At 41.1% G+C, this 6221-nt stretch overlaps 1 protein-coding gene across 3 annotated transcripts in view; it reads left to right on the top strand.

Annotated features, from left to right (window-relative positions):
* Nucleotides 1-389: 389 nt before the first annotated feature.
* Nucleotides 390-6221, top strand: part of SETD4 (SET domain containing 4) — a 28037-nt gene continuing 22205 nt past the window's right edge. For all 3 annotated transcript variants that reach the window (XM_009282970.1, XM_009282971.2, XM_009282969.2), the window contains exons 1-6: nucleotides 390-473; nucleotides 933-1028; nucleotides 1987-2024; nucleotides 3555-3643; nucleotides 4343-4772; nucleotides 5579-5753. In XM_009282970.1, the coding sequence (XP_009281245.1) occupies nucleotides 401-473; nucleotides 933-1028; nucleotides 1987-2024; nucleotides 3555-3643; nucleotides 4343-4772; nucleotides 5579-5753 (901 nt within the window). In that variant the 5' untranslated portion in view covers nucleotides 390-400. The remainder of the gene's footprint in view (nucleotides 474-932; nucleotides 1029-1986; nucleotides 2025-3554; nucleotides 3644-4342; nucleotides 4773-5578; nucleotides 5754-6221) is intronic.

Here is a 6221-nt window from a genome sequence, read left to right as displayed (position 1 = left end):
CGCATTAAAATGCGAGCGGGCACAGGCGGACCCAAGCGGTGTTCGCTGCCCTCGGGCCATTCGAGGTTTTGTCTGTAAGACAGGGAAGGGGGAGAGAGGCCTAGCTGCGCGGCGGGGGGGGGGCAGGGCTTTAGAGGGGTATGGCCGTGCCGTGGCCAAGATGATGTTTGGAGATAAAGGCTTCCCCTCTTCCCTCACCCCTATCACCCACCCTCGTTTAGGGTTTGTTTGTAGTACGTTTTCTAAACTTTAAGGAGGCAGCTTATTAAACAGGCAGTGCTCTGATTTCTGTTATTGAAATAAAAGAAATATGCAGTATTTGAAAGACTTTAAATAGTTTTAAGTAACTTTTTTTTTTTTAATTCAGGTTGTCTAAATAAGGCAAAATCTGTTTCTTAATATGAAGAAAAGCAGTGGCCGGACAGGTCGAAAGAGAAGAAGAAGAAAACACTTGCAGAGTTTTATGGATGGAGGTACTATCCCTGGAAGTACTGCTAAATAATAAAATAACCAGTTGTTTGTCAAGGTGTCATTTTGTGGTGTATATTCATCAAACACCTGTGTGCTTAGAAAATAACATTCATAAATGTTAGCTTTTTCTATGCAAATATTCTAGCATTAGTTTACAGTCCCAGGCAGAGCATGGTGAATATTGTGAGCTCTCTTTTCTGGCTAATGGGAAATACTACATTATTCTTAAATTCTTTGACTCTGGACTGTGCTGAATAACTCCTGCAGTTCTGAGAGCTCCCAGTGCCTAGAGGCCCAGAACTTATTAAGCTAGTTCGAGGGGGGCCTTTCTTGCTATTCTATTACGCTATACTAAAATGTCCAAAATAGTTTTTCTGACCATACAGTAAAATTTTTCAATTTCCTTTATTTTCCAATAGAGTGCTATTTTATAGCATTAATCCCCTCTTTTTTACTTTTAGTCAACAGCAGTCACAAGATGGAATACATTAAACTTAAGAAGTGGCTGAAAGACAGAGGATTTGAAGACAATAATTTAAGGCCAGCACAATTCTGGGGTAATGTTTTACTTATTTATTGGTGGTGCATATTTGATTCTTCTAAGAATGTTAGATTCCTGCTTTCATTTTGAATCACACAACTGGCTGGCATCAGGAAAAAAAGCCAGTTACTCTTAGTCCTTTAAGGACTTCTAGTATATGCGTGTGAATGTCATTTAACGTAAACAAGTAGGTATGGAGGCCTGAAGTACTGTAAACTGTTTCCTATATAAAGATGCTCTCATGTAAAACTCTAGTATGAGAATACTCTGGTATGCTACAAAACATGCACACCTATGTCGAATTCCTCGTAGAAATCAAGATTTTAAGTGTTAGTAGCACAGTTTTAAAGAAGAAAGTAATATCTCTTAAGCGTTTCTGGTATCAGAACCTAACCTTGTTATCATTTCTTCATCTTTTTTTCCATGCAAGTTCAGCAGATCTAGTGATACAGGAAAGTAAATAATTTTAGAGCTGGGATTCATGTAGTACTGTTTACAGTGAAGGTATATACTTGTAGTTTTTCTCTTTAAGTAGATTATTTAAAAAAAACTTGCAATATTAAAGACAGAGTAGAGAGAGTAGTATGAATCGGAGAGAAAATATTGTGAATAGAAATTGTAAAGTTTAGTTAAAACTCTGAAACCAAGAACAGCAGCCAGTGATGAAAGATGTGTTTAAAGAAAAAATTGGGGAAAAGAAGTTGAGTAATTGCTAGAACTGGACAGCAAATGTTGCAGGGGATGCAGGGGAAGGGCTTTCACAGGGTCCTGAAAAGTAAAAAGAGAATCAGAGAATAAAGACATGAGGTATATATCTGGAACAATCCATAATTGGCTTTTATGATTTGTAAGATTTAATGTATGTTCTTTTAGAGCTTTTCCTTGCTGGCCTGTTAATTTATTGCAGCTTATCATAGTCTCCTGTATTTTACATATATACATGTATTTAAGCATCCTCTTTGTGCCTGCTTCAGATACAGGAAGAGGATTGATGACAACAAAAGCTCTTCAGGTTAGTAATGTTGATTCTAATGCAAGAGCTCCTCAGGTTCTTTGAGATGTAATGACTTTTGCAACAAGCAAAGCTCAAAATTGCAGGCAAAGTCTTCATGGTCCCTGTTGTGAATGTAATCTCTAGCCTAATACCAGAATTTGCAGTGTTGGCATATCTGTAAGATGATTTCCTATGTACCCTGATGACTTGTAGGATGAAGACATTCCTGTACTCATTTATAGAGATTTAGCATGTAGTCTTGTGATTCAGTTTAAGGCAATCAGTGGCTAACTGAAACCAGAAGGAGCAGGCCTCTTCCCTCCTGTATGCCTTCTCCCTCAGCCACTGGCTCCCACAGCTTCTTTTGCACTGGCTGTAGCAGTCTTCCCCACTCGTGTGGTAAGTTGCATCGGGAACCTAAACTAACAGAAAACTCTCTCTTCAAAAAAAATATTAGCTTTGATAGCTTTGCTCCTTGAAATCTCCCACCTTGGTCAGACCAGTGCTGGTACAAAGGGAGGAATGGCATATCAGGAAGGGGGATGGAGGAAAACGATGGGACTTTAAGCAGCATTGGGCTTTAGATTATCTTAGCCATAATGTGAAACCATGGCTTTAACCTCACTTTGATAGCCCTTTTCTTTGTTGGTAGACCAGCTAATAGAATCATAATTTCTATCATTCCCAGCAGAAAAGGGGAATGATAGAAAAAATACCTTGCCCTTCAGATACTGGCACAGAAAGACTGAACTCTGACTGAAAAGTGCCTCTCAGAAAATAGGCTTGTTGGAGAAGGTTCCTAACTGGTATGAGAATAGTATATCAAATAATGGGGAATCAGACCCAGCACTTTTTGCAAAATAGAGAGTATAGCAAGAGGTAGGAAGGAGATGCAGTGGAGAAATCATGTGTGGAGAACAGTGTATGTTCTCATGCTGGCTCAGGGTTAGAGCCAGCAGTTGAAGGCAGAGGCTCAGGTTATCCACAATGCTGGGAGTCTACAGTGAGTGAAATGAGAGCTAGGCTCAACTGGGCTTGAGCAAGATAGGGAAACTCAGGAGAGGAATGGAGAGAGTATTGACTTGATTCATGTCCTCTCCCTACAGGCATGGACACATATGGCTCAAGCCAAGCATGAAAGCTAATTTAAACACACAGCAGCTTGGCAAACAAGGTCAGGATAGACATGACCTAAATTATCCCTACCCCATACTGCTATGTTGATAGAAGTTCAGGTATTTGTGAGGTCTAATCTAACTTATATCTCAGTAGAAAGAAAGTGAGTAGCCAGGCACCCAACTTTCTGTGAACAGCTGACTTTCTGCAGGTGACAGTTCCTACTGACTGCAGTCATCCTCCTTCCCTGGACTGTGACTGTCTTAAAACCATGGCAGTTTCCATCAAGTTCAACATCACATCTGTTTGCTTCCTGACGTTAGTGTTCTCTGGGGAGGGTCTCTCTGTTCAGAAATGGTGTAGTAGATGAGTCATTTACACTTGACCTTTACTATTCTTTGTGTGTGTTGTGGTTTTTTTTCTCCCTCAAAGGCAGGGGATCTGATTATTTCATTGCCTGAGAAATGCTTACTCACCACGGGCACTGTCCTTAGTAGCTGCTTAGGAGAATACGTTATGAGGTAAGTGAAAAGTGACATTTTATGGGCAAGCTGGCCTTTCCTGTGGGTTGCTCATTAGTAGATGAATCATCTAAGTGGTGGTAGGGCTTTAAACTGCATACCCTAACTTATATGAATGTTTCATGTGGACTTTCATGCATGTGGAATGCTCAGATAAGTAAGGTTTGGACACAGAGCATCCTCTTTTAGCTAGGCAGAATTGGAGGGATGGTACAGGCTTGAACTTGACCTGCCTCTAGAGCCAGCTTGGACCTAGATGCCAGTTATGAATGGTTTCTTGGGAATTTGTGAATATGCTTCAATAGGAGAAGGGGGATAAAATGGGGTTGCAAAGCAGTCACATGAACACGGCTTTTTAGAAAATTCAGAACAAAGGCCTATGTTGGACATTGTGTACTTGTTATGTATCCTGAACCACTCCCCCACCCCACCACCCCACCCCCCAAAAAAAAACCAACCCAAGGGGTGAGCCTGAAATTGTTACTACAAACCAGCTTTTACAGCTTCTCAATAAAATGAAGTCAAAAGCCCCTTTGAAATCATCAAAAGGACTTGGAGGTGAAACACAAAGAAGTTTAAAATAGAAGCTATTTATAGCATTTAAAAGAACTAGAAGAGAGGTAAAATACTGCTGCATCCATTTCCTATCTCACCTCTGTGTATCTGCAATGTTGGTATTTTTATTTTATTTTCTAATAGGTGGAAGCCTCCTGTATCTCCTTTGATAGCACTGTGCACATTTTTAATAGCAGAGAAGCATGCTGGTGAGAAATCTCTGTGGAAGCCGTATCTTGATGTTTTACCCAAGACATACACTTGCCCTGTTTGTTTGGAGCACGATGTAGTAAGCCTTCTTCCTCAACCATTAAGAAAGAAGGCCCAGGAGCAGAGAATGACGGTCCACGAGTTGTACATGTCTTCCAAGGCTTTTTTCTCTTCCCTGCAGCCTTTGTTTGCTGAGAACACAGGAACTGTTTTTAACTACAGTGCTCTGGAGTGGGCTTGGTGCACTATTAATACCAGGACAATATACATGAAACATTCACAGAGGGAATGTTTTTCTCTTGAGCCAGATGTTTATGCATTGGCACCATATTTAGATTTGCTAAACCACAGTCCAAATGTTCAGGTAAGAAATTAAAAATAGATCACTTAATTTCTTTACTTGTGAATGCACTATCTCAATGCAGTATGCATTTAAGTGATGGATTAGGAGTGTCTGGAGGTCAGTGAGAGATCTCGTAGTGGGGAAGTCGTCTGTTGAGGACATACACAGGCTGAGTACTCATGGTTGGTATATACCCTGGAGCTTGCTGTTCAGCCCAAGGCAGTTGAATAAAGATGATTCAAATGTTTCAGTTTATGTAGCAAAGCAAAGGTACAGGGAGAGCCCACAATGGCTGGGTAAGATTTGCATCCAAGGTAGCTATTGGGAAGAGCCACTTGTAAACATAACCCTACTCTGCTCTCCTGAAAGGCTCAGCTCCTGAGACAAATCTCGAGTTACACGGTCCCTGTGTTACTTCACCTCTGGTTGAAGCTTGTGGGCAGCCTTAGGAAAGTGTATAGAGCAGTTCCACCTTATGTCAGGGACTGTGTGCCAGCATAGAACTGGGATAGCATAAAAGTGGCCAACTCTGCATGAAGCCATCTTTTTGTGGATTTGGGGCCTCTGCAATAAGTCTACACAGTGGGTGGCACATCCTGTGGACTAAGGTTTTGATGTTTGTTCTTCCTCATACTCATATTTATAGGGTAATCCTGGTGTGGAATCATCCAAATGGATTGTCTTTTCAGACATCTGCAACACTATCTGTTTTGTTGCAGTGTTAGAGGAATGTTCAATACTGTTGGGTTTTAATATTCAAGGTCTGATTCCTTTTTCACCCTGTCTTCCTGCCAAGAGTAAAACCTTTTATTTTTAATTTCTCAAAGGTAAAGGCTGCATTTAATGAGCAGACAAGAAGCTATGAAATTTGGACAAATTCACAGTGCAAAAAATACGAAGAAGTATTTATCTGCTATGGGCCTCACGATAATCAGCGACTGCTACTAGAATATGGATTTGTTACCATGAATAACCCTCACAGCAGTGTTTATGTCTCATCAGGTTGGATATATAGATTGTCTTGATATTGAAAGGTACAATAGCAGAGAGCAGAGCATCTGAGCATATTAATGCTGTCTGTCTTCAACAGGAGATGTGGGTAAAAAGGGATAACTAAAGGATAGGGAAGAAGTACATGCACTTGCATATATAGATATGCGCACAACGCATGATATGCTGTCGTGGTTTAATCTCAGTCGGCAACTGAGCACCACGCAGCCGCTCGCTCACTCCCCCCCGGTGGGATGGGGGAGAGAATCGGAAGGGTAAAAGTGAGAAAAACTCGTGGGTTGAGATAAAGACAGTTTAATAGGTAAAGCAAAAGCTGCGCGCACAAGCAAAGCAAAACAAGGAATTCATTCACTACTTCCCATGGGCAGGCAGGTGTTCAGCCATCTCCAGGAAAGCAGGGCTCCATCACGTGTAATGGTTACTTGGGAAGACAAACGCCATCACTCCGAACGTCCCCCC

The sequence above is a fragment of the Aptenodytes forsteri genome, unplaced genomic scaffold (assembly GCF_000699145.1).
Source record: "Aptenodytes forsteri isolate BGI_AS27 unplaced genomic scaffold, ASM69914v1 Scaffold2, whole genome shotgun sequence".
Lineage (NCBI taxonomy): Eukaryota > Metazoa > Chordata > Aves > Sphenisciformes > Spheniscidae > Aptenodytes > Aptenodytes forsteri.
This window is presented reverse-complemented; position numbering and strand designations above follow the sequence as displayed.